General features: G+C 46.3%; 1 protein-coding gene across 5 annotated transcripts in view; it reads left to right on the top strand.

Annotated features, from left to right (window-relative positions):
• The window catches only part of SH3TC2 (SH3 domain and tetratricopeptide repeats 2), a 51993-nt gene that overhangs the window by 16415 nt on the left and 8518 nt on the right, over positions 1–27060 (top strand). For 4 of the 5 annotated variants that reach the window (XM_032851491.1, XM_032851489.1, XM_032851488.1 and 1 more), the window contains exons 4-12: positions 659–764; positions 2966–3109; positions 4200–4401; positions 5203–5276; positions 7628–7823; positions 15609–15742; positions 18150–18191; positions 18315–20012; positions 20119–20299. In XM_032851491.1, coding sequence (XP_032707382.1) covers positions 659–764; positions 2966–3109; positions 4200–4401; positions 5203–5276; positions 7628–7823; positions 15609–15742; positions 18150–18191; positions 18315–20012; positions 20119–20299 — 2777 coding nt within the window. Of the gene's footprint in view, positions 1–658; positions 765–2965; positions 3110–4199; positions 4402–5202; positions 5277–7627; positions 7824–15608; positions 15743–18149; positions 18192–18314; positions 20013–20118; positions 20300–27060 lie in introns of those variants that run through there. The other variant, XM_032851493.1, reaches the window with a different exon arrangement.

Here is a 27060-nt window from a genome sequence, read left to right as displayed (position 1 = left end):
TAGAATCATGCATAGGAAAAAGGATTCAAAGTTAATACACTGAAGTGTTAACCAAGATGAGCTCCTGGAGGAGGGACTGTGGATGATTTTTTTTTGTGTGTGTGTAATTTGCTTTTTCCATTTGTCAACTTTATAAAAATAATCATTAGACATAGATTCACAGTCAGACCTGCTTCCAATGTGCCTTCTCTTATTTATCCTTCACCTTCCCCCATCCTCCTCCTTTTTTTTTTTTTTTTTTTTTTTAAACACGAAAGGTAGAATTCTTTGCACGCAGTTCTGCATCCTGGTTCCTTCTGTTGCTGCTATTGTTCTGTGTAGCGGGATATTTTGGAGGCTGCCTCAGAGCACAAAGAATTTCCTCACTCTCTTTTACGGCTGCGTAGTATCATAATGTTCTATTGCATGGGTGAATCAGAATTCATTTTATCCAGTCTCCTATTGATGGACTTTTAGGTTATTTCCTTTTTTTTCTTTTTCTATTTTTTTTTGTTTTTGTTTTTGTGTGTGTGCATGTGTGTGTGTGTGTGTGTGTGTGTGTGGTGTAAGAAAACTCCAGCGCTACAATCAAGAAATTTATACGAAGCATTTTGCACTTGTCTGAGTTTGTTAACAGGATATGGTCATCCCGGGCTGACTCACTCTTCTCTTTACCCAGGACCTCTCAGCCAGGCTGGTGGGCATCCAGTCCCAGAGGGCTCAATTCCTCATCACCTTCAAGACCATGGAGGAAATCTGGAAGTTTTCCACCTACTTGAACTTAGGTATGACATGGAGCAGGCAGGTGGAAGAGAACCTACATCTTGGTTCCACCCATCAGGAGGGATTGACATTAGGGAATTGGTCTGGATCTGATAATTAAAAGAGGTAGAGCCCTGACACAGATGGTTAAATTTTAATATCACAAACTGCCTGGAACTAAATCTAAAGCAAATATTAACTATTACTCTCAAATGCTAGCAAATCTAGATTTTGTTAGATTTGAGACCATTTGAGAGTAATGCTAGATACTCAAATGCTAGATACTCTCAAATTACTCTCAAATTACTTTGTTTTCAGGGACAGACTACTTTCTTCAACAGTCAATCCATTGGTAAACTGTTCTTGGTGATCACTAAATTTGAAGGATGAACTGAAAGGCAGATTGATGGTTTAAAAAAAAAAAAAAGGAACCAGTCTTGAGTCAGATCAAAGTAGCTGCTCAAAATAGTAAAGTTGTGGATACTTTAGCCTATGTTTTTGGACAAGAGTCAAAGAAAGAGATGGGCGAGTTATCTGCTAAATGGGACTCAGATTGCAGGATTTTATAGAAAATGACTGCATGGGGTAGAGGGTCAAGATGGCTCTTGGCTAAAAGGTAGAACTTCTCTCGTAGTCATATTGATTTCCTGCTCACCACACTGTGTGTCTCCTTCCGTGATCATTTAGAGACCCGTCTTTAATTCAAAGTGTGCTCCATGGACCAGCACTTTTGGCATTGCATGGAGTTTGTTAGGAAAGTAGAATCCCAGGCCCCAGCCCAGACCTACTGAACCAGCATCTGTATTTTAATAAGATCCTCAGGAAATTTGTGTGCATGATGATAGAAAACACACAAGGCCTAATCACAACAGTCAGAATGGAAAGAAACAGGTTTTTGCATCTTAAGAAAGAGGATGTCTCAAAAGAAGCAAAATGTTAACACAAATAACTCACATTCGTAGGAATGCTTGAAATACTATCCGTAATTGCAATTTGCTTAGTATCTAGTTCGGTTTTAACAAGGGAGCACACGCTGGGCATGAATAATGGAAAGAATCAGAGAAGGGATGATAAAGCCAATCCTGACTCCTTTGTGGGTCATAGACAACCCTCTAGCCACTGCATCGTTAGGGGTTCGGGAATTTTTTTTTTAATCAACATATAATGTATTATTTGTTTCAGGGGTACAGATCTGTGACTCATCAGTCTTAAACAATTCACAGCACTCACCATAGCACATACCCTCCCCAATGTCCATCACCCAAGTACCCCATCTCTCCCACCTCCCTCCCCTCCATCAACCCTCAATTTGTTTCCTGAGATTAATAATCTCTTATGGTTTGTCTCCCTCTCTGGTTTCATCTTGTTTCATTTTTCCCTCCCTTCCCCTATGATCCTCTGTCTTGTTTCTCAGATTCCTCCTATCAGTGAGATCATATGATAATTGTCTTTCTTTGACTCACTTATTTAACTTAGTATAATACTCTCTAGTTCTATCCATGTGGTTGCAAATGGCAAGATTTCATTTTTGATGACTGCATAGTATTCATATATATATATACACACCACATCTTCTTTATCCTTTCATCTGTTGATGGACATTTGGGCTCTTTCCATAGTTTGGCTATTGTGGATATTGCTGCTATGAACATTGGGGTGCATTTGTCCCTTCGGATCACTATATTTATATCTTCAGGATAAATACCCAGTAGTGCAATTGGTGGGTCATAGGGTAGCTCTATTTTCAACCGTTTGAGGAACCTCCATACTGTTTTCCAGAATGGCTGCACCAGCTTGCATTCCCACCAACAGTGTAAGAGGAGAGGTACAGGAATTTGAACCTCAGTCAGGATAACTTTAAGGGGAGGGAACCAGGACCCCCCAGAGCTCAAATTAGAATCTCAAAATTCCTCTATGGATGTATTAGAAGAAGGTAGTTAGGTTTGGTTATCTTATTATCCATTATGGAGACCCATAATGTGTTGAAAGGAGTAAATGTCATTTAAAAATGACTTGTGTTTCCCAACAGATGCTGAGAAGAATCAATTCACTCTAGAAATTTCCCAGCTACCTCTCTATGCTCTTCTAATTTCAGTTAAATGGGATCAGGTTGGGGATGAAGGTCTGGGAGGGACCTTCAGAAAGGAGCTTCCTCACCCTTTTCTGTGCTCAGCTTGTGGCAGAAATCATGCTGTTCAGGACTCATGTTGACTTGACCTCTTAGGCTATGTGTCTGCATGTCTGGAACATCTCCTCTTTGACCATAAGTACTGGCTCAGCTGCAGATTGGTGGAAGATACAGAGATCCAAGTGTCAGTGGATGAGAAACACCTGGAAACAATATACCTGGGCCTCCTGATACAGGAAGGTGAGCATGGGGGAGAGGTGGGGTGGGGTTTTATCTGGGTATTTATTATCAGAGCCCCTGAAATAATTAGGATACAAAAGGAGGCAAAAAAATGTTTCCAAGGTGAGAATATTCATAAATGGACCCACCTATTACAATATTACCCCAAACATCTCTGTCCATTGGACACTGATATCACATGAACAGGTGTGGGTGAGGCTCTCTGATTGTCTGATGTGAAACCCCCTTGTGGAGTTTGGAGAAGATGCCCCATGCCAAGTTTCCACCCGGGCCAATTAGATCTCCAGAGATTGGGGCCTAGGCTCTGGTATTTTCTAAAAGTTGCCCAGATAATTTTAACGTGCATCCAGGAGTAAGAATCCCTTTTTATAATATAATATGATTGTGAAATAAAATTGCAAATCTTGCAAAACCTGCGAGATTTCCTGAGATGGAGGAAAATGGTGTTGGGGAACTTCTTGGAGCATAGGCCAATCTGTTTACAAGGAAGGATTCGACTGGGGCTACAACCAACCAGTTAAGGACCCATGACATCACAGGCACAATGAAAGAGTTAGATTTGCTTAGAATGTTTTGCATTCTAGATTCTAGATTTGCATTGCAATCTAGATTTGCATTCTAGATTCTGTTTGTGATCACGTTGAACAAATCACAATCGAAGGAATGAATGTCATACTGTGCTACTATAAAATCTAGTTAGAGAAGCATCAACCAAATTTATTCTTTTTTTGGCCCTAAGACTAAGCAGAAGGTTACAGTTGTAACTAAGTTTCTGTTAACTTTTGTCCCCCCCACCCTTTTTTTTTTTGGTTCAAGGTAAAGCTCCAATTCAACCTTACTCTCACAAACCACTCTGAGCTTATGGTGTCTAATTTAAGAGAATTCCCTCCCAGTGACTTTTTTGTCCCCCTGCACCCCCGGTCCAGTTTTTCTGGAATCACAAAGATTTCCTGTGGTGCTTCTCCCTTGGCCGTGTCCTTTACTCCTAGGAAGAAAAGCAGCCGGACTTCTGGTTAGAAATGTTACGTTGTGTGTTAATCCCTTTTCACCTAGTGCTACTCCTTGGAGGGGCTTTTCTCATTATGTACAGGCCACTTCTTCTGCAGAGCCATGTGCTCCGTGGCTCCGCCAGCTGAGAAGGAAGGAGAGTATTTGACGCTGTGCAAGAAGGAGTTAATCTCTGTGAAGATCACTGACAGCGAATCCGAGTGGGAGGGCGTATCCTTGGTGACTGGTCAGCGGGGTCTGGTGCCCCTGTCAGCTCTGGAACCTCTGCCCCTGCCTTTCCACCAGTGAGTAACCAACTACATCTTGGGAGTGGGTCCCAGAGCAGACTAAGGTCTGCACAGTGCATGGGAGATAGGTTTGTAGACATGGGCATCTACGGTCCTATGGAGGGAACAAAATCTGTGTGGGGTTGTTTTGTTTCTGTTTTTTTTTTCCCTTTCATCATTCCTTTATTTTTTTAACAGTCAAAATTTGTACAATTTGGTGAAATATGAGACAACTCAAAATTTCAGATGGACATTGTACCTACTGCCTGGTCTTCAAATGCAGTGTTTCTCTGTATGGGGACTGGGGACTATTTGTATCAGAATCACTTGGGGATTGACTACAAATTCAGCCTGCCTGGCCATCATCAGGCTCTTTTGGGATCAGATTCAGGAATTTGCTTTTTCTATAAGCTCCCCTTGAATCTAAGGGGATGTATTCCACACTTAAGTTTGAGAATCTGGACCTGAAGGCTTTGTAACCTCAAACATCCAGAGGGGCCATACACATGATCCCAGGCTGTGGACCCTGTGCTTGGCCTTGGCAGAGAATCTGACAGTGAGAATGGAAAGAGATCCTCTGTTAGTCAGTTAACTGACAAATTAATTTAGAGCCAGAAAACATCATAGGCCTGCTGGACTCTCCTTTTCACAGCACCTGATACAAAGGAAGTTCTCAATAAATGTTTGTCATCGTTTTAATAGGAGTACTAACCATGATACTTATGATCATGGCCATTGTTGTTATTCTAATGAACTATTCTGCTCGCTGGTGTCATTTTTTGAAATCCGTCTTTGCAAATCCCATGTTTCCATTGGCAGATGGTTTCTAAAAAATTATCCGGGAAGCTGTGGCCTTTCCAGGAAGAGGGATTGGACAGGCTCCTATCAGATCGGTATGGCTGAGTTGAAGACAGTATCGTCAGGAAGATAATACCGCCCTGCCTCCTAATTTTATCTGCAAGTTTGGAATGATTTGGTGTGAATTCCTGCCTAGCTTGTGTGGCTGGCTGGACGTGGAGAAGCCAGTTGCTGCTTGTAGCACAGGCTTCCTTGCCTGTGACATGAGAGGTCTCAATCTGGGGCTGCTGGTACAAAGGTTCACAGACAGACAAACATGCGTGGCAGACAGAACGCACACATCCATGAGAGCCTGGGTGGGAGACGTTAGCGAATGGTGGGGACCGTGGGGATTTAATGATAGGTCAGGTGAATAAAAAGCCCAGTGTGAGCCAAATGTGGCTGCAGGCTGCCTGTTTTCAATCTCGGGTCAAAATGTTTTCAATTTCCCTTAAAATTTTGTGAAATTGGTCTTGAATTCCGGCAGAGTAAGAATGCCTGGCACGTGATGGATAGACTCAGTTAATATTTGTTGAATAAATAAATGAAAGAGATATATAAAGGCATGCATTATATAAACATGCATGTATTTTGGGTAATCTCTTGTGTGTACAGAGGCACATACATACATATACATGTGTTTCTGTAAGGACATATGTATCCACGGAGATGAACTTCAATGTTCTCTAGTATCTGGAACATATATTCCTTTCATCTTCATCCTTAGAGCCCTCCCACTGCCAACCAGCCTAGCTCAAGTGCGATTTTGTAAGCTGTGAGCCCAAATAACACTTTAAAAAAAAGAAATGGAGGGGCACCTGGGTGGCTCAGTCTGTTGGGTGTCTTGGATTTCGGCTCAGGTCATGATCTCAGGGTCCCAAGATCGAGGCCTGTGTTGGGCTCCATGTTCAGCCAGGAGCCTCCTTCAGATTCCTTCTCTCCCTCTCCCTCAGTCCCTCCCCCTGCTCATGCACTCTCTGTCTGTCTGTCTGTCTCTCTAAAATAAATAAATAAATCTTAAAAAAAAAAAAGAGAAAGAAATGGAGGGATTAATGGAACCCAGATAGGGCTAATCAGTTAACTCACCGTAAACAAGATTTTTGGCTATCTGCGGTAAGATAAGCATTCCTTGAATTATGAATACCGGGCTGTGAAATTTGTTCTCGGTTCGAATTCTGGCTCCACACCTGAAAACCAGTGTGACCTCGGCCAGTTCGTGAGCTCTCACTATGCTACAAGTTTCTCATGAGTAAAACATTACCATAAAACTGGTTTTGAAGGCTGTGAAAAATCGATTGAGTGACATCTGAAAATCACTCAGTACAGTTTTCTCACACTGCAAGTGTTCAATGCTATTTGCCCACAAAGTGTAGAAATTTCTGCTCTTGAGGACGCAATCCATAGAAACTTGGTCAAAAATGTCAGGGGGGGAAACAAAGCCAGTAGCTACAGCAGAGAAGCTAAAGGAAACATGGAAACCAAGATATATAAGAGCCATTATCTCCAGGAAAGTAACATTAGTTGTGGAAAGAAGGGTTAACCAGCAGTTGGTTAACCCAGGGCCTTGGACAAATCACAGATCTTCTCTGTTCTTCCACCTTTTAACCTATAAGAAGGAGAGTGTGATGGCAGCTCTACCTACTCTTTAGGACCTTGGAAAGATTTAAGAAAATGGGCTTACAAGTACTTTGTAAGCTGGACAGCACAGAGGTTGTAAATATGTCATTACTAGATCTTAGCTGGACAGCTTACCAAGTTGAGTCATGACCGTAGTCAGGAGGCGAGTCTTCCAAATCCTTCTGGGGCTTAAGAAGTTTTCCGTTTACCAGTAATAGGAGGTTAACATTTACTGAAGGTTGGTTAGGTACCAGGCATGGTGCACTTAATCTCTTTGACTTTTCCTAATATCTATGAGATGAGTATTCTTACTGTTCCCGTTTTACAGTTGGGGAGACTGAGGGTCATAGTAGCCAAAGGATCGGAAGGAAATGGAGAGATCTCACACAGTTTCTCCCTCTGGTCTGTAGATTTGTGCTAACCATGATGAAGCATTTATATGATAATGGCAAATCAGACACAGTAAGGCAATATAGTAAGCTTTCCAGTTCTCTAGGAGTGAACTTTATTCAGTTTTAGGTATTCTGAGGTGAGCTTTCCTCCATTTGTTAACACATCTTTTCTTTCATAAAGTGTTGGTGAACGTGGATGGTAGTTCCTTTCTTTGAATGTCCCAGTTTGGCAAAATTAAAAGCCAGTTACCCTATGTCAGTCCTGCCAATTTCTTCTTTTTTGTGGGAGGAGGGGAGGATACTGATCCTCAAAATTCCGAATTCTGGGAATCCTTCATTTCCTATTACACCAGGAGCCGTTTCTGCCTTATTTGGTTGACGATGTTGTTTCTCCACAGGCAGAGGAAAATGTAAGGCCTGGAAGGAATATGAGAGGGAAGAAAAGGATGAACTGAATTTTCACCGAGGAGAAAGCATCGAGATCATCGGCTTTGTCGTACCCGGGCTTCAGTGGTTCATCGGGAAGTCGACACGCTCAGGAGAAGTGGGCTTTGTTCCCACCAGGAACATAGATCCTGAGTCGTATTCCCCGATGTGAGTATAGCGGAGGGGCCCCCTGGGATGTCCTGGGGTGGGGCGCCTTCCCCAGGGGCCCCGCCCCATGCTGAGCAGGGCTGCAGATGTGCTGCAGGGTTTCCCGGCAAGGTGGAGTCAGAGGAGCGCGTCCTGACCACTAAGGCTGCCACAAGGGGTGCTGGGAAGGAGAGGATGAGTGATCCGGGAATGAGTCAGTTCAGTTCTGTCCAGCAGGTGGTCCCTGAGACCTTCTTGTATGCGAGGAGAGAGGCAAACTCTGAGCCATAGGGCCTGCTGTTATCCCTGCAGGCATGGTATCAGTACTTGTAGTCTGCCTCTCACCCCAGCCAATCAAGGGGCTCCATTAAGGGAAGGGCACACCCAGGGACCTATAGATTACAGCTTAGTGAGAGGAGACACCCTCCCATGGAGGTCTGAGGAAAGCTTAATGTATGGCGACAGTGTGGGCCAGGATGATAGAGGGCATCCTTTCCTCTTTTCTGCCTCGGGTCTGGAAGGGCTAGTTCTGAGGAGCAGACCCATCCATGGGACCAGTGAGGAGCAGATGGCCAGCTTGGGCCGCCCACCCCTCATGGGGGAGCAGAGCTCAGGAATATTGATGGTGTCTCTGGGGTGGGCTTCCTGCATGAGGATAGGAAATTAAGAGGAAACCTGTGCCCTGTAAGTACCACACAGAACACAGACTTGGCTGCTAGCATGGAGACGTTGGGAAAATGAGGCCCCAGGATTGTTTAAGGCCTTGCACACCCAGATTAGAATGTCTTCCCTTGTACAAAAGAGCCACCGAAGAGAGTGAACCAACGGCAGAAGCTCCCTCTAAGCCTTGTCCTTTGTAGAGGGAGGAGACAGGTCATTTTCCCTACACAGAAATGTGGGAGCTCAAGTGACCTTAAGCAAGGAAGAGTGCTCACTGAGCCCCTACAGGATTATGGAGTGGATGGGAGATTATAAGCAGGAAAAGGGTGTCAGGAGAACTTTCATGAAATAGACAATATTTGAGTTCAACTTTGTAGGATGCATTTCAACAGATGGAAATGGGGAAAAGTGATCACAGGTAGGAAAGCGAGGGACTGTGTGACAAATGACTGGTGTTGGTTGAGAGGCAGGTTATGAGGAGGGCATTGGTGTGACAAAGGTCAGTGGGGCCAAGACGTGGCAGACAGAGAATGTCTGTTCTGGGCCTGGCAGAGAATGGGGAGCCACTGAGTGGAACCCTGGCTTTGAGTGAGGAGTGCAAGGGCAGGGGAGACCTGGAGGTAGGAGACCAAGGAGAAGATGCAGGCTGGCACTTGGGAAGGGGCGGGGGAATGGGAAGGAGAGGGCACGGCTAAGGACCAATCAATAGGAATTTAGAGATTCCAGGAGCTTCACAAATATAGATGCTGGTGTTCTATCCTCAGAAGTTCTATCTCATTGCTGTGGGTGGGGCCTGGCAGCCAGAGTTATGGAAGCTCCCCAGGTGGGGCTAATGGGCAGCCAAGGTGGGAACCACTGCTCAAAGCACCCCCTCATTTACTGCAGGGGCAAGGGAGGACCCCAGGAGTGAAAGGGCTGAACCCAAGGCCTTGGGTCTGGATCTCCAGAATCCCGATGTGAAATCTAGGTTTCTTTTTTGGCCAGCTCTGAAGCTGAGGTCCTGGTAAGAGAGAGAAAGAATAAACACAGAGATGTGGTGAGGAAGAACAATTTACAGAGCAGAGGAAGAAAGAATGTAGCCAAGGAGACAAAAGAGCAAAGGAGCTGCGTGAGTGGAAGGAAGGGGGTTGGGAGGGCAGTTAACATTGTTGCAGACTGCAAAAGGTAGAACAGGGCTGCCTGCTGAAAGGCCTTGGGGACTGGCCCCTGGAAGGTCACTGGTCATTGAGAGGTCAGTGGCCATTGGAGGGAACCTGGTCATAAGGGGGCAGAATAGCTTAATAAGCAGACTTCCAGAGCCAGACTGCCTGAAAGACATTCATGGCCACGTAAGTACATTGTGTGTCTCCATTGGCTTACCAGCTTGGTGACTTTGGACATGTTAATTGGTCTCTTTATACCTCAGGGTTCTCATCTGTAAAATGCTTATGATTATAGTATTTGCCCATAGGATTGTCAGGAGTTGACATGAGCTAACACATGTGAAGCACTTAGAATGGTGTCTGGCACAGTGTGTGTGTGTGTGTGTGTGTGACCAATATGCTCTAACTCTTCCTATGGCCATTCCTGCCATGGGGGGTCTTCTTTGAGAGGCAGTTTTAATAAGCATCAGATTTCATAAACTATATTCGGACCTCTGTACTTCCTACCTTGTCCCAACTCGCAATAATTTATACCACTAAATTAATTTGATTATCGTATTTTAAGAGGCTTAGTTGTAGGGGATCTACTCTTGCCATGAGGAACATTGCGCCCTGTACTGTCGCTGTGGTATGAGAACTTCTTATTTCTACAGTGTCTTCTGTTGGCTTCTCTACCTGGTCACCTTTGGCACCTGGTCACCAGAGACCACACATTGCCTAGGGAAGGGGAGGGTGAGCCGGGAGATGGGGAGAGGTGGAAGAAGGAGGGGAGAGGGAAGGTGGCTCATCGCCACCCCCCACCCCTCCAGTACTCTTTAGATCACACACCTCCCCAAAACACAGCAGTAAGAGAAAAAGCCTACTAACAACCTGGTCGCAGGCAGTGGCCAGGGTGTGGAGTCCTGGGAATCATTCTGTGTGCTATGCAGGTGGTCTGGCCACTGGGTGTCACTCTTAGTCTGTGTTCACTTGATACAAGGTTTCTGAAGAAGGTCCAGCATTTGATGGTCTCCATCCTCTTCCCACAGGCTCCCTCCCTGTGCTAGTTAGTATATTACTCCTTAAAGTGTACCCATTCATTCACTCACTCACTCTCTCACTCACTCACTCATCCGTCCATCCATCCGTCCGTCCATCCATCCATCCATCCATCCATCCATCTGTATTTATTTAACCAAATAGGCAGTCTTTTGAGAGTAAAATTTCTCAGAAGCTGTTTTGTGAGTCAGATTTAGTCTGTGCCTCTGACACGTGGGAAAGGGATCCTGTTTTTTACTTTGTGGCAGCAAAGTTGTGGGTTTCCTTTTATTTACAGCCCGTATTTCAACACCAGCTACCTGGTTTCACAGGAACAGCAGCTGGAAAACCAGTTGCTAAAAGGGGGCAGGCATTCTGTCTGACTAGACAGGGTATTTGTTTTGGCCAGAGTGCCTTTAGAGATTTAAGAGTTACTGATGGTGACAGAATGCCACACCTTTCCTTTCCTTTGGTTTTAGGCTTTTAAAAAGTATTTGATGTGTGTGTGTGTGTGTGTGTGTGTGTGTGTGTGTGTTGAGGGGAAAATGTCTTTAGATATAACTGAAGACCCCCTGTTACTCCTTCCTACTTTCATCCTGTGACCCTGATTCTTACTCAGGGAAGACTGGTTGAAGCTGATTTGTAACTTCCCAGTCATCATTCTGAGACATTTTAGAAACGGACATTTGTAAAAAAACCAAAACAAAAAATAAAACCAAACCAAAACAACACACACACACACCACACACACACACACACACACACACACACACACACGAGTATTGTGTATTTAAAAATATATATACATGTCTTTTTTTTTCTTGTAACTGGTCCCTTTTTTTTCAGTTATGGTAAATTTAAGACTTATTCACATTGTAGTAGATATGGTTCCTTTAAATAAAGTGTTATTTAAAGGAAATGTATGTACTTAAACTTGTAAATTAAAAAATAAAGAAGATTTGAAAAATTAATGCACTCAATACCAGAAAAAAGAACACAGGAGATTAGCTTGTAATTTATAGTATTAGAAGTTTGAAAAATTCTATGTTTCTTATATCCCCTCTTTTATTCTTCCTGTTGTTTATCTCTGTCTTCTTAATGATTCCATTTCTTGTGGCATCTATTTTTGCTGATGAGAAGTTTGCTGTTAGTCTTGTAGCCATTTCCGGGCAGGTAGGCAGCTTTTCTCTCTCTCTCTGTCTTTTTTTTTTTTTTTTTAGGTTTTTCTTACTGATATTTTGTACTATGATACATCTAGATGTGATATATTCTGGTACATATTTATTGTAAGGTGTCTCCCGTGTATCGTTTAGTAGTTATTTCGGTGAAGATCTGTGAGTTGCTGCTACTCTCGGTCTTTTGTGCTTGTTTGTCTTAAATATACTTAAAATATACTTGTGAATGATCATTCAGCTAAGTGTAGAATTACCTCTGAAGTGTAGGGAAAAATGACTATTAGTATAAAATTTCAAATCTGTTTTGCCAGGGTTTTGTCCTTTTCATTAATCCTTAGAGAAAAATAATTTTTCTTGCATTGACCGTCTTTATTGTTTCTTTGTTTTCTATCTCGCTAATTTCTTATTTATCTTTATTATTTTCTTCTGCTTTGTTTTTATTTCATTGATTTATGCCCTTATCCTTTCTGTTTAACTCTTTCATCCTGTAAATTGAACTGTCAAGTGGTAGATCACTGAATCCTGAAAGAAGGATCAGGAGAAATAGAAAACATGAAAAGAAAGGTTAAATCTAAAGGAATGGAGTCATGTTGAAATGATATTGTTTTTATTTATTTTGCTTAGGATGTGGTGTACTTCTTCAGTCTGAAGACTCATGTCTCTCTTCAATTCTGGAAAATTTTCAGTCATTCTCCCTTTGAATATTTGCCTCTCTCTCATTCTTTTTAGTCTCTCTTCTGGAATTCCTAACAGAGGTATGTTGGACTTGCCATTCTAGCCTCAGTCTTGCTTTATCAGTTCTTTTGTATTTTTCATCTTTTTGTCCCTCTAGGTGCATTCTGGGTGATTTCCTCCAAATAGTCTTGAGTTTCACTAATTCTTTCCTCTGCTGGGACTAAACGTGCTGCTGACCTCACTCATGTAGTTCTAAGTGTCCATGCCTTTATCTTCATTTCTAGAATTTCCACGTATACTTATTTCTGCTCATCAGGTTCCATATTTTCCCTGTAGCTTCTAGCCAGTCTTTCATTTCATAATTTTAACCACACATATTATAAATTAATCTTTAAATTGTTATTTCTAGTTTTTGTAGTGTTGATTTACCTATTTGTGCACCCGCTGGCCTTCACTGTCAGTAGTTCCTTTTCTTGTGTTTGTAGTTTTGGTTATGTGAACGAATTTTCAACATTTTACTTTTAATTTTTTTAAAAAGATTTATTTATCTATTGAGGGAGAGAGAGATCTCACGTTCAAGTGTGCGTGCACGGGGTGGGGGGGACAGGGCAGAGAAACTCACAGATTCCCCATGGGGCGTGAGTCGGATGTGGGGCTCCATTCCATGATCCGTGAGATTATGAACTGACCCGAAATCGCAAGTTGGACGCTTAACCAACTGAGCCACCCAGGCACCCTGAATTTTCAACGTTTTAAAAGATGGTCTTTGCAGGAAGACCAGACTGAAGAAAATATCCCGGTAGAGCAGTTTTGGCATTTGCTTTCCCTGGAAATTTAGGAACTTAGTGGTCCAGGGCTGGTTTTTTAATGTCAAGTTCTTTGATTGTACTTACACTGTCCAGTATAATTCAGAGCCCACACCTTCTTCTTCTTCTTCTTTTTTTTTTTAAAGATTTTATTTATTTATTTATTTGACAGACAGAGATCACAAGTAGGCAGAGAGGCAGGCAGAGAGAGAGGAAGGGAAGCAGGCTCCCCGCTGAGCAGAGAGCCTGATGCGTGGCTTGATCCCAGGACCCTGGGATCATGACCTGAGCTGAAGGCAGAGGCTTTAACCCACTGAGCCACCCAGGCACCCCAGAGACTACACCTTCTAATGGTGTAAGTCCAGGTGTTTGATTTTTTTCCTGGGGTCTCAGACAAATGGTAAGTGTGTCGTTGGCCAGTGAGTTTTCCCATCTCCTCTTCACAGAAGCTGCAGTTCTTGCCGCGGTCAGGCAATAGCGAGCTCATAGCTATGTAAGGAGCTCAGTTCAGCTTCCCTGCTTCGCCCGGACCCAAAGTCCCATGTCCTGTCCCTGGGTAGCATTACAGGGTGAGCCCCAGCTCTGAGGGCCAGGGTCCCAGCTGAGAACTCCCGGGAGCCTCTGGGCCATGTGCTGGTGTTTACCAACTTGACTTTGGTTTCATCTTTTGTTTCTGGCTCTCAGACATTTCCTTTTCTTTCTTTCAAGTTAAAGAATGTATGAAAATATTTATCCTTGTCACATTTTATCTACTATTTGTCTGTGTTTGTGGGTGAGAATAGCCCCCTGTGGAAGACCTGTATATTTCTAGAAGTCTTACTCTTCTAACCTCATTTCCATATTTGAAACACCCTAATGTAATTTGTCAGGCTTCTTGGACTCTTTCTAAATACCTGGGACTCAGGACATGAGCAGATCAGCTGTGAGGCAATGGGCCACAGAGGCTGAAGATCACAGTTTCTGTCTCAGCTTGACTGCTTGCTTGCTGTGTCACTCTCAGCACGCTACTAAATGAAATAGCAAATTCAGGAATGCTTTGCAAATTTTAAGCGTTCCACAGAAATTCGAAATCATATAATGATTTTATATAATCATATAATGATGATTTGAAATCCTCTAATGATTTCTTTCGCTCTCAGATGAGCTTAGTTGTAGATTTCAACCAGATGTTCTTCTGAGGATGGCTGCTCTCACGGTGCTGGGAGAGTCTGGAGATCTGAGGACAAATGTAGGTGGCAGAACATGGCACTCCCATCCCTGCCACTCCCTTAATTCTGCTTGAACTAGAGAAGTTTGTTGTTGTTGTTGTTTTTACCACTTCATAGCTACCAACTTTATTTTTCTGTGCCTCAGTTTTGTCCTCTGTAAAAAGGAGTAAGAATAGTACCAGCCTCATCAGGCAATTGTGTAGATTAAATGAGATAAGGGTGTCTGATTCGTAATAGGCTCCCCCCACCCTTCTAAAGACTAGCTGTTGTTACCTCTTGGGCTTCCAAGTTATTTTGGTTAAAAAAATGGTTTCTGAGGTTAATCCTCCACCCCTCCAACTTTATTTAGGCCTGAAAGAGATCTTAGAACTTGTTCAGGTGGACATTCTGGATTGAACGTTTTCTGAGGCACTTCTAGTTTTCACATTCTTTGATTCAATGACAAATGGTAAGTAAGCAAATTAGTCTTAACAATGAGTTTATTCAATACAGTGAGTATAAGGATCTCTATTATTTGTAGTCATTTCTCCTACCCCTTGACCTTCTTTCTACCCACTTCCCATCTCCCCTCTGAATGTCACATAATGCTATTGTTTTGTGCCATGGAATCAGAGGTCAACAGTTGTGAAAGGTTCTTTGGACCAGAGTCAAACTCTCTCCATTGCTTCTCTTGACTGTGTCACCTGTCCTAGTGTTTTCTTGAAATAACCCGACAAAGAAACATCTTTTAATGGCCTATTTTCAACCCTTACCTTGGGGTAGCGAATTCGTATTTCTCTATTAGAAATGGGCACCAGGTGGTCTCAAAGAAAGGGTACGGGTCAAGAGAAGGGACTTTGTTTTTTTCGAGAGATAGAGTTTTAACAGGAGGGGTGTTTTCATCTCCTTTTTGATCTGTTCGGCAGCCACGTAGCTTGTTTCTTCCTGATGGGGTGCTCAGAGCTCTTCTTCCCGGGCAGCAGAGATAAATACATTATACAACAGAGAGATGAGGAGTCTGGCTGTCACTTTGGCAAGCAGGTCCATGGCTTCTCTGTCCTTCACTGTGTCCTGGGCTGGAGAGAGAATGGGTGTGTCTGGAGCCTTGCACTGATCTGTATCCATGTCTTTTGTCTCAACACAGGAACAAGAGCTCTGCCTTTTTCAGTGACGAGGAAAGATGCTCTCTGTGGGTCCTGGGAAGTGACAGGAAAGCTGAGTGTGCCGGCTTCCTCCACACGCTTGCTCATACTGACATAGCGTCCGTCTACCGGCTTAGTGAGTGTTTGCTCCTTGGACCCCTCTGAAAGCTCAGCCCAGCGCTAGCATGAGAGGCCAGCCCTACTGAGCCTTCTGTTCTAACCTTGGAGAAGAAAACCTCCTGAGTTGTGGCTGAGGTCACCTCTTCTAGGGCTGAGGGAGGTCTAGGTCCCTGATGACAAAAGCAGGACCATAGAATGTTACAGCTTCTAAGAGGTGATTTCTCCTCCCATTTTACAGATTGGGAAACTGAGGCCCTGATGAATTTGTGCCTTGCTCCTTTTCTAGTCAGAACAATCCCTAGTCTACCACACTGCGCCCAACACAGACTGACGCTGGGCTGTCAGGGTGTGTTGACTTTGTGGGGGCTGGGACCTCAGTGCCGCCACTTCTCATCAGGGTCTGAATGATTGATTGAGTGAATGAATGCCACTCCCTTCCCTTACTTTGGGAGGGCCCACTGCACCGTGTCAGGAAGTGCATTCATCTTGTGACAGTGGCTGGAGGAAGGATTCGTGTTTCTCCATCTCTTCAGCGATGGCGGTACTGTGTCCCCCCGCCGTGGGGGCAGATTAGATGGGGCACAGTTCATGAGCACAGAAGAGAGAATCTGCAGAAGCAGCGTCAGGCCCGCTCCCTGGGGCAGAGGTGGGCGTCAGGGTCACCATGCACATTTGCGAGGAGCACCTAGCCGTGAACTTTCTTGCCACAAATAGACCACACCAACCACCAGGCTGAACCAGAAAGCTGAAGCTACGGGTACCGCCTGGGAGGGGGAGCTGAGGTCTGAAAATCCAGGAGGAATTTAAGTGTGCCTTGGGCACAGGCAGGCCACAGGCTTAGATCTAAGGGGTCCACCAACTGCTGATCCAATGGTAGGGGGAGATCTAGGGGCAGGTTTCAGGCAGCCCATTGCCTCGTATGTAAAGACCCGGAGGGCCGCTCTGATGGATGCAGGGCGGAGCCTAACGGTGACGCAGGCGTCTCCCGGCACCATGGCAACCAGCAGAGGGGCGTCCTATTGGTAAACTCCAGCTTCGCTCCGCCCTGGGGAAGACGTGCCCTTTCTCCCAGAGGAAGCATCTTTTGTAACTCATGCCCATTGCGTCCTCGGTGGCCCTGGCTTGGAGTGAGCTTGGCACGTGTTCTCAATGTCAACGAGGGCCAGGGCACAAAGCCAGCTCCCTAGCTCTGCCATGTTTGGTAGCGAGCCCTTCTACCTTTGCAGGTTACAGATCTCAAGTAGCTACAACGATTCTTAGAGCAGTTGACCTGGTGCGGGGCCCGCTGTCCGCAAAGCTCACCAGAGAGCCCAGAGTGAGGGCATAGGCGGCTGTTGCATCTTGGCCGGGGAGAGGTAGAATCTCATTTCCAGCAGCCCCTGTCCTGGGAGCCGGGGCGGGGGTGGGGGAGGGAAGAATGGGGGGGCATGAATCCGGCCTTCCCCTCCACGGTTAGGCTTCACCTCCACAGTTACATTCAAGAGGGTTCGGTTCTTTGCTGCCAAACCCAAGGTGTCTTCTTGGTTCTCACCTAGCCTTCTTCTGCTTTTGTAATGTTGGGTGGCTGTCCCAGAGCCACCTTGATCTCTGTGTCTTTTCTTTCCTCTCAGAGTGTGCCTTTGCTGCCTCCCACCTGCTGGGAAATGCTGGTGATTCTCCGACTCCTTCACAAACTCCCCTCCCCCAGCTGCTTTGCCTTCTTGCCCAAATGCTTCTCCTACAACTCGGACCCATTCCTCGTGACACGCTGGGGTTCCTAAATCTGTGTTTGCAAGTCTCAGCCTTTTCCCTCTGGCTACAGATCGACTTCCTTCTTGGCCTAGAGCTCCTGTGAGTCCCTCAGATGCAGAATGTCTGAAACTCTGCTCCAGACTGTCCCTTCTTCCACCTCATCCCCTGAAGTCACTTCAGGGGACAAAACTGGGACCCTTAGAGGCCCCTTCACTCTCTTTTCTTCATTAGTCACTTTTGCTCATCTAGTCTTATGTCGTATTGTGCAGTGGAGTCCCTGGCAGCTGAGAGGATGGATGAGGCATGAGCACATGTAAAGGGGAGGCGATGCCACAGGTTTTGTTCATGACTCTGATGTCAGTAGCTGGGAGATTTGGGCCTTCGGAGTCTGTCATCCTCCTCATACCCCCACCTCCTGGAAAAGAGTTCATGTTTCTAGCTCTCTGTTTTTCTTTTCTGGCTCTGAGTCTTATTTCTCCCTCAGTTCCCAACTGTAAAATGAGCAGCTTACCAAGAAGCTCTGCAGGTCCCTAGAGGTGTTAAACTGATGATGGAGAGAATTCTGCCCAGTTTCTCAGAGAAATTTAAACACAGAGTGTCCCCAGGAACCACGGGGCTGGGGTGCATCTGCAGGCATGGGCACGGTGGCCCATTCTGACCTAACACCAGCTCTGTCCTGCATCTCTATCCAGGTGGGTTTGAATCCATCCAGAATCTTCCAAACGATCTAAGTGGTGAGTAGAGATCATGCTGAACCTGACCTCCCGTCCTTCAGAACAGCATCCTGTCCTCTTGCCAGGAGCTGGCCGCCACAGTTGCATGTGCTCCCATTGCTCAACTCTGCCTGTCCCTTACAGCATCCCAGCCGGAAGGCTTCAAGGAGGCCAGGCCTGGCAGAGCCTGGGAGGAGCATCAGGCCATGAGCTCCAGACAGTCCAGCAGCTCTGAGGACTCCAGCCTGGAGGAGGAGCTCCTCTCAGCTGCCTCGGACAGCTATCACTTGCCTGAGCCCGATGATCTCGATGACCCGGAACTGCTTGTGGACCTAGACACTGGTCAGGAAGAGGAGGAGGCAGAGAACTTCGCCCCCATGTTGGCTTTTCTGGATCACGAGGGTTATGCTGACCACTTCAAGAGCCTCTATGATTTCTCCTTCTCTTTCCTCACGTCTTCTTTCTACAGCTTCTCTGAGGAGGACGAACTTGTGGCCTACCTGGAGGCCTCAAGGAAGTGGGCCAAGCGGGGCCGCAGGACCTGGGCCCACGCCCGGCTCTGCTTCCTCCTCGGCCGGCTGAGTGTCAGGAAGGTCAAACTCTCTCAGGCCCGGGTGTACTTTGAGGAGGCTGTGTACATCCTCGATGGGACATTTGAAGACCTATCCCTGGTGGCTGCTCTGTACACCAATCTGGCTGCCATCTATCTGAGGCAGAGGCTGAGGCATAGAGGCTCAGCTCTGCTGGAAAAAGCAGGGGCCCTGTTGGCCTGCCTGCCTGACCGGGAGTCTAGTACCAAAAATGAGCTCGATGTGGTGGCCTACATACTACGCCAGGGCATTGTGACAGGCAGCTGTCCCTTGGAGGCCAGGGCCTGCTTCCTGGCCATCCGATTGCTCCTAAGCCTGGGCCGCCATGAGGAAGTCCTGCCCTTCGCCGAGCGCCTGCAGCTCCTCTCCGGACACCCTCCTGACTTGGAGGCTACAGCCACCGTCTTGAGTTTTCTGTACGATAAGAAATATCTCCCACACCTCACAGTGGCCTCTGTCCAGGAACGTGGCACCCAGAGCGGCCAAGGGATGTCCCTTCCAATTTGGCAGGTCTACCTGGTTCTCCAGAACACCACCAAGCTCCTTGGAGTTCCCTCTTCAAGCTGGGGTGAAATTTCTGCCCTGGCCTGCCCAGCACTCAGGCAGGCACTGGCTGCCTGTGAGGGGCAGGCCAGTTGGAGCACCCAGAGGGCCCTGTGCCTCATCCTGTCCAAAGTGTACCTCCAACATAGGTCTCCCGATGGGGCCATCCACTACCTGAGCCAGGCCTTGGTGCTAGGGCAGCTGCTGAGTGAGCAGGAAGCCTTCGAGTCTTCCCTCTGCCTGGCATGGGCGTATCTCTTAGCCAGCCAGGCAAAAAAGGCTATGGACATCCTCGAGCCACTCCTATACTCCCAGAAGGAGACAGAGAGTATCACCCAAAAGGGGGTGGTCCATAACCTCCTGGGACTTGCCCTTCAAGGTGAAGGCCGGGTGAACAGGGCAGCCAAGAGCTATCTCCGGGCCTTGAACAGAGCTCAGGAAATGGGGAATGTGCGTAACCAGGCGGTGACTTTGGCCAATCTTGGCCACCTGACCCTTAAGTCCTGGGCTGAGCAGCCAGCCAAGGACTATTTCCTGCAGGCCATCCGACTCTATTCTGAACTCCAGACCAGCATGGAGACGGACATGGAATTAGTACAGGTCCTTCTCTGGTTGGCCCAAGTCCTGGTGCATGGACGCCAGCTGGCCAGTGGCCGCCTTTGTTATGAAATGGCATTGCTGTTTGGCTTAAGGCATCGACACCTAAAGAGTGAGTATGTCCTGTGCTACTGGGAGCTTTAGAGAAAAGTGTGAGAGCACGCTTTGCCCTCATCCTATCTCAAGCGATCTCATTCATGTCCCCGCTTTATGTTCAGGTCAGCTTCAGGTCACCAAATCCCTCTGCCATTTCTACAGCTCTGTATGCCCAAACCCCAAGGCCTGCATCACCTACCACGAGCACTGGCTGACCCTGGCTCAGCAACTCAGGGACCGAGAGATGGAGGGAAGGCTGCTGGAGTCCCTCGGGCAGCTCTATCGGAACTTGAACACGGCCAGGTGAGTCGGGGCTTGGGAACGGGCCTAGACACAGCTCATCTTCCTTCAAGAGAAATAGCATTCTCTTCCTCTGGAAGTAAAGTTCGCAGGCTCATGGTGTGTTTATGGCATCATGGAAAAGAGCGTGGGCCCTGCGGCCACTGCACGGTGTCCTCTCTCACTGGTTAGCTGTGTGCCTCTGAGCAAGCTACTTCATTTCGCCCTACCTCAGCTTCCTCATCAAAGACAATAATGGTGGCATCTACACTCTAGTATTCACATGGGGAATAAATGAGTCAACTCCCATGGAACACTTGGGACAGGGCCCGATCCGTAGAGGCGGCTCGGTGACATTGACTGGATTACAGCTGCTTGGGTGTGTCCGTAACCAGTATCATGTGACTCTGGCTGAGGGTCCCTAAATCGGAGAGGTGCCAGTTACACCCGGGCTGGCACCCTCAGGAGGCCTTGGTTACCTGAGGACGGGTGGGTATTAGAGAACAGCCCAAAGTAAATCAATGCATGGGCAGGCGGGGACAACTTCATTGTAACCAAGTTTGATTTGGAACCTTCCCTCTAAAGTGAAGCCGGAAATGACAGAACGGAGTTTATTTCCACCGTTTCGTGAAGAGACTTAGGTGAGAATGGCAGCCCTGTGGCTAAGTCACAGATTCAACTCCCAAAGGAGTGCTGACTTTTAGCTTGGGTTGAGCAGAATTGTCTAACAGCTCCGTGAACGATCCTTTGTGACTGACTTTTCAGCCCTCTCTTCAAAAGGCTCCTTTGTGCAAAATATACCAAAACGTATCTGTTCCACTGGGCAGCTTCTTTCAACCTCTTGATCTTTAAATTATTCCCATGTGAAGTATCCCGCCATGTCCTGCTGCCTTTCTCTTCTCTCATCTCCTCCCTGGCTGGGATCTGCTTACCCCTCGTTCAGTTCTGCTTCCCAGCAGGCCTTTAATTGATTCCATTACACTCTGCATGGTTTACGAGATGTCCGACTTCATTTGGCAACAGATTAGCATCGTGGCATGGTATTCATAATTATGAAGGACATCTAAAACAGAGCCGGGATCATTGCTACCAGAGAGGTGGTTGAGAAGAAGCTAATTGAATGACAAGTGTTGCTTTTCTAGGCAATGTGGCAACCTTGGGCCCCTGGACAACCAGACTGCTAATAATCAGATAACAAATTCTCTCTCTCTCCCTCTGTTCTCCTCACTCTGTCTCCCTCACCCTTTCCCTTTCTTGCAAGAATCAAGTGTCCTTCAAATCTCCAAGTGTCTCTGCCTTCTGTTCTGGGAAGGGAGTTGCAGATCCTTACAGCATGGGAGGGGACAGGATGTGTGGCCCCAGTGTGACACTGCTTTCATTCTAGGACACCCTTTGAATGTCCTTTTATGGGGGAATGGGTTTTTGGCCATCCTCATTCCATTGTTCTGGAAGTTGATTCAAATGGGGATCTTTAACTCTAATCTTCTATAAGTCTAATCTCTGAGGTTTTGCTTGTGTAATTGGGAGGACGTAAATCTCCCCTGCTCCTGCTTTACCCCCAGTGTGAGTGACCTGAAGAAGTAGATGGAGAAGTGCCTCGGGTGTCAGAGGAAACCGTGCAAACAAAAGGTCATTATTCCTTTACAAGAAGCTCGGTCCATCGGGGAGAACGTGCTATGAGTCTACACTTACTTAGCATGTATAAATCATCTCTTCCTACAGGGTGCCCGGCAGACACAGGTAAACAGTATTTGCACACACCTGGAGGAGTTACTGTAATTTCACTGTAAGCTTCCTGGTAGCTGAGATAGAAAGGGGAAAGCCACAAGAGGTTCTCACCATCTGATTAAAAAAACAAACAAACAAAAAAAAAAAACCCCAACAGAAACAAATGTATTTGTTGGAGCAAATGTTTTTCTGGCCCTGATTTCTAGGGGATATGCATGAAGTGGGTCTTGATATACAGACAGATTTCTTCAACTAAACTCTCCCAGTGAGGTTTCCATCCTCATGAATCTCAAAAGCAGCAAACAAACACTCCTGGGCGAGGTGGTAGGCATCTGTGGGGGCAGATGTGGAGGGAAAGAAGAGGACACTTTCAGCTGAGGGTTGGGGATCTGTCACAGAAGTCTTCATGAAGGTGGTGACATTTGAGGAGGGCCATGAGGGACAAGTAAGATTTTGGAAAGTGGAGGAGGGTAAGAGAACAAGCATTTTGGGTGGAGGGACCAACAATAGCTGTGGAAAGGTGGGGACACATTTGGAAGGCATTCTGTAGGTTTGAGGAAGGAGGGTGTTCAAGTGGATGTGGGTAGTGGAGGAGAGAGAGGCCTCCAGCCCATGACCGAGGAGGGAGTGTGGGGGTGGGCTGGGGTGGGGAGCAGTGGGCCTCCAGACTGGGACAGCAAGCAGCCATAGTGAAAATGGTGGTGGTAATGGTGACTGATGCGTTCAGTGAGCACATGGCGTTTGCCAAGCAACGTGTACTCTCAGGATAACTGCGTGGGGCACAGGGAACTGTAGGAACAGAATGAAAGAAGATGATGTGGCCCAGCCTTTGGGGTTTTGCTTTGGAACACTTTGCTGTCCCTTTGTCCAGTACCTTTAGAGTCTGGCTCTCTCTGCCTCCAGGGTGACAACTGTAGGAGCTGGTGTTTTTGATCTCTCAAAACACAGTCCTTGGGGATCTTGTTTTTTGTGTTCAGGTGACATAATGCAGACTGTACCTTGTTCTAGAGCTGAACCAGGTGGGATCCATGGGAATTCTGAAGCGCTATTGAATCCATGCAATAAGAATTTACTGAGCATTTACTATAGCCCAGACACCTGACAGAGAGATATGGTCCCTGAGCTCACAACGCTTACAGACTAGTTCAAGAAATTGACAATATTTATGTCCATATTCACCAAAGGTATCCTATAAATGGCGGTAGGTGCCACGGAGGACGTGCATGTTATCTTTAGAAAGAAGACATGCCTGGCATGCAGTAACACCTCACAAAGTAATAGTTCTTTGCACATGAATATATCCGTAGCCCAGAAGTCATTAATCCTGGCTTTTATTCTCATTCTTATGCTCCTTATTCCCTTGGAACAAAAAAAGGAAATGCCTCACCATTTGGTTTTCAGTGTAACGAACGCAACCAATCACGGACATTTCTGTAATCCCAGGCAAGGAAAGAACTGCTTTCACTGATCTGTCCTCATTTGCTCACGAGGCTAGGACACACTTCACCACCCCACTTCTGTAGGTGAGGAAACTTTGTTCAGGGTTTGAAGTAGCTTGTGTTCTTCAAAACTTCCAGGTTGTTGGACTGGTAAAAGAAGAAGAAACCTGGGGCACCTGGGTGGCTCATATCATGATCTTGGGGTCCTGGGATCGAGCCCGAATCGGGCTCTCTCCTCAGTAGGGAGCCTGCTTCCCCCTCTCCCTCTGCCTGCCTCTCTGCTTACTTGTGATCTCTCTCTCTCTTTCTGTCAAATAAATTAAAAAAAAAATAAAAAAAAAAAAAGAAGCAGAAACCTTAACATAGGCTGGTTTCGGAGCCCACGATGGAGCCCTGCTTGAAGGAGTGTGTGGGGTTCTGGAGTGAGATTCTCAGGGTCACACTCTGGTTTAAACAGCATTTATTACCCGGTCCCTGTCACTTACCCTTTCTGAGCCTTATTTTTCCCATGAGAAGAATGGATGTAATAATGTTACTGCGCGCCTAGTGTTGCTGTGATGATTACATGCGGTAATGCATGCTGAGTGCTCAGTAAGTATCAGGGTACAATTACTGTCACGTATTGCGAGACAAAACCGCAGAGGGCTCAGCGTAAAGCTTTAGAAATGAACAGTGCAAACTTGGACAAGATAGAAAGTCCCCCCTGGGTTTCCTTATTTGTATAATGGGCTAAAGTCCCTTGTGGTTTAGTGTTTCTGAGGTTTACATGGGAGAACGTATGCTGGAAATTCATATGTCATCCCTTGGCACAGGGTCAGCCCTTGGCAGGAGCCGTTCTTATTATGGCGATGGGGCAGGACCAATGAGTGAGGGCTGGACCTGGAGGTCAGATGGGCGCTCATTCAGGTGGGGCAGGGATCTGGAAAGCCCCGGTAGGGGAGGGAAAGAGGAAGTCTGGGGATGCAGGTACATCAGAGTCACTTGGCCACAAGTTCATGGCTGAGGGCCAGGTGGGAAGGAAGGAATAGGACCTAGCTGTAATACTAGACCCAAAACTTAGGGAAAGGAGAAATGGGAAACAGAGGACTTAGGATTGGAGAAGAGGAGAGATACCCTGACAGGGCCTAGGCATAGGTGGCCCAGGAGTGCACATTTGGGATGAAGGCTATCCCCCCACCCCGCCCCCTTCCCTGCCCCAGCAGGCTCCTTACTTCTTTTGATTTGGGAACTAAACCACACCTAGAGCCTGTGGCAGGCAGGGCTGAAGGAACTGGGACATTGAGCCATTCCAGGCCAAGCCAGTGGGTGACATGCCACAGCTACTGGCATATGCAAACGAATGGGGTGACAAAGGCTGGCGATGGCTGGCATGACAAGACCAAGGAGACTGGAAACCACCTCCCATGTCCAGAACTTAATGTGTGTTTTTATTGGACATCATGGGTCAGGTGTACATGCTGGTGGGAGGCACGTTGCATGCACAAGAAGTCTTGATGGTGCTGTGTGAGTAGCTAGGCTTCTGTAAGTCCTTCCTGCCTTTATTGGGGGTTTCTTGGAAATACTGATCTCTCATCAGCAGTCATAGTGAGCTTGGAGAGAAAAGGTCTAAGAAGCAAAGTTCCTCTCTTCTTCTGTAATTGGCTTCTTTGCTATAACCCAAATCTTGCTCCCTGGGGGTCTGGAGAAAACAACCATAGCCCAAGGGTCTCCCAGAACAGCAAATGGTAATAAAGAAAAGCAGAGCAGGAAATAGGAGGATGTGATATATGTGTTCTGTCTTCATCAACTGTTCCAGTGGGAGTGGGAAGAGCAGCTCTTGGAAACTGTGCTTGAGGTCTGGGAGGGGGTGGTACGAAGCAGGCAAGAGAATAACAGGGCTTCAGTGATAAAAGAGTGTTTGTCCTAGCTCCACCGGGGAGGCCAGTGAACAGCCCAGCATCGCCTGCTGCTTTCAGCTCCTGGCGTGGTCTCAGCAGCAAGTTTGACGTTCTAACACTTGAGAGAGGGTGGCCAGTGCCCATCCTGGATGTCATACTGGGAGCTATGCAGTGGGGAAAACCTGATTTCTTTCTTCTCAAGGCTTCCAAGGGCCAAACAGCTGGCACTTTCTCTAGCAGGCCAATAGCTGCCTCTTCACCAAGATAAATCAGGAAGTTGAAGGCGATGCTTGTTTCCATCAGTGTGCACGAAGGGGCTGGGGTCGAGCTGTCCATCATGAGGTTCAATGAGGACCTCCTAACTCTGAGTGTTCATACACTCAGTTGATGAGGACCAGTGTTTCTAGAAGGATCTGTATGGTTTGGAGTAGTGGTTCTCAGACTTTAACAATAACAGACAATAACCTCAGTGCATTACAAATCAGATTCAGGGCTTGCATCGATAATTATTAGGACTTAGTGAGTCTGAGATAGATCTAGGGGTCTGTTTGTTTGTTGTTGTTTTTTTTTTAAGATTTTATTTATTTATTTGACAGACAGAGATGATAAGTAGGAAGAGAGAGAGAGAGAGGGAAGCAAGCTTCCTGCCGAGCAGAGAGCCCGATGCAGGGCTCTATCCCAGGACCCTGGGATCATGACCTGAGCTGAAGGCAGAAGCTTTAACCCACTGAGCCACCCAGGCGCCCCAGGGGTCTGTGTTTTTAATAAACTCCCAGATAATGCTGCTGCTGGAGCTCCATGAGTCTGAGAGGAGGGTAGGCACTGTGGGATGAGGTCTGGGCTGGGACTCAAGAGAAGGGAGTTCTACCCCTGGATCTTCCCCTGAAGTGTTGTGCAACCTTGTGCAAATTACTTCCCACCCTTGGGCCTGTTTCCCTATAACATAAGGGGTTGGGTTGGATCTTGCAGTCAAGTTGTTACTGAGCTTTGACAAAATGCTCCCAGAGTCTCCTAGCTACTGTGGTGTGTCAATGCACTGGGATCACTTTGCCTGTGTTTGTATGTTCGAAGATCTTCTGGGTGATTCTAATTGCTGCTGGAACAGAGAACTACGAGATGATGTTCGATGTTCCTTCTTGTTCTAGGATTCTAAATCTAGAATTAGATTACCTGTGCCTCATATTGTCATTAATGCCTGTCATGGGAGAAGAGTTTTCTGCCCAAGACAATTTTCCAGATAATTAGAGTCCTCCATTAAGCATCAACCTTTTAAAACTTTTGCCCTTCTTTGATTTTTTCTTCTTAAACAAAACATCAGCATCTTTTTGAGGATTTAAAGTTACCACCATGGTCATTTGTTCATGCGTTTGTTCAATAAATATGCATTTGGCATCCCCTATATGTTATAGGTGCTTATGGGAAAATCATAGCTTTCCCCAAAGTGCAGTCGAAAGATGGATGGACCATGGGCCTTACTAATGAAAGTGACAACTAACATGAGCATTCATTACTGTTACTTACTCTGTGGGGGGGGGGGCACTGTTCTTGGCACTCCAGTTTCTCCATCCCATTTAATTCTTCCACCAATCCTCTGAGTCAGGTACAATGATACCCTCATTCTCTATATGGGGAAACTAAGGCACAGAAAGGTTTTCTGTTTTGTTTTTTTTTAATATGTTCTCAAGGTTGCACAGATGTTTGAGGCAGAGCCAGGATTCAAATCAGGGCCCAACCTCTCTGG

Source organism: Lontra canadensis, unplaced genomic scaffold (assembly GCF_010015895.1).
Source record: "Lontra canadensis isolate GAN:19392208 unplaced genomic scaffold, GSC_riverotter_1.0 scaffold5, whole genome shotgun sequence".
NCBI classification, from domain to species: domain Eukaryota; kingdom Metazoa; phylum Chordata; class Mammalia; order Carnivora; family Mustelidae; genus Lontra; species Lontra canadensis.
This window is presented reverse-complemented; position numbering and strand designations above follow the sequence as displayed.